Source organism: Eurypyga helias, unplaced genomic scaffold, assembly GCF_000690775.1.
Source record: "Eurypyga helias isolate BGI_N326 unplaced genomic scaffold, ASM69077v1 scaffold11249, whole genome shotgun sequence".
Classification (NCBI taxonomy): Eukaryota; Metazoa; Chordata; class Aves; order Eurypygiformes; family Eurypygidae; genus Eurypyga; species Eurypyga helias.
The window spans coordinates 5,072-5,656 of record NW_010270127.1 but is presented as its reverse complement, the minus strand read 5'-3'; the positions used below and the strand labels follow the sequence as shown (position 1 = coordinate 5,656).

The following is a 585-nucleotide window of genomic DNA, read 5'->3' as shown; positions in this document are numbered from 1 at the left end:
CCCGGATTCACCAGCCGGTTCTCCAACCGCCCTATCGCCGGACCTCACATTGCTTACACCGAAGCCATCAGTGACACTCAGATCATGTTAAAATGGACGGTAGGTGTAACTGTCTCCTCTTCTCACATTTGCAGGCCAGTTTTTACTGTTTGGGCTCTTAGAAGTCAAGGCTTAAGAGCTGATTGCAGAGTAGTGAGTGGGGGTTTCTGCCCCGGAGCCTCAGAGGGGATCTTTTCCTAGCAGAGAGCTAATATACTTCATGCCTGTATGGTAGAACTGGATAACGTAACGGATCATAAGCCTCTCAAGCCCTGTGCCCCCTGTTTCCAAACCCCTTTTTCCTCCTGAGAGGCAGCCCTGGCCATTGTTTGCCGCTATTTGCGCTGTCCCCCAGTCTGCCTCCACCTCGCTCTCCCATTCCAGCTGCCCGGGGATGCCACGCACCACCTCCTCGGGTTACACCAGATGCCGGACTGGCAGCTCAGTGAAAGGCTGCAGCCGCCTTAGGCCACCTGCTTTGGCACAGACGGATCGAGAGGCACCAGTGGGCTTAACTCCGTCCAAACCATTGTTCGTGCCATGAGT

The 585-nt window shown here is 54.9% G+C and overlaps 1 protein-coding gene across 1 annotated transcript in view; it reads left to right on the top strand.

Moving 5' to 3' along the window:
* Positions 1-585, top strand: part of CDON (cell adhesion associated, oncogene regulated) — a gene marked incomplete at both ends in the record, with an annotated part of 20,897 nt that overhangs the window by 16,039 nt on the left and 4,273 nt on the right. Inside the window, one exon of the mRNA XM_010158331.1 lies at positions 5-99. Coding sequence (XP_010156633.1) covers positions 5-99 — 95 coding nt within the window. The remainder of the gene's footprint in view (positions 1-4; positions 100-585) is intronic.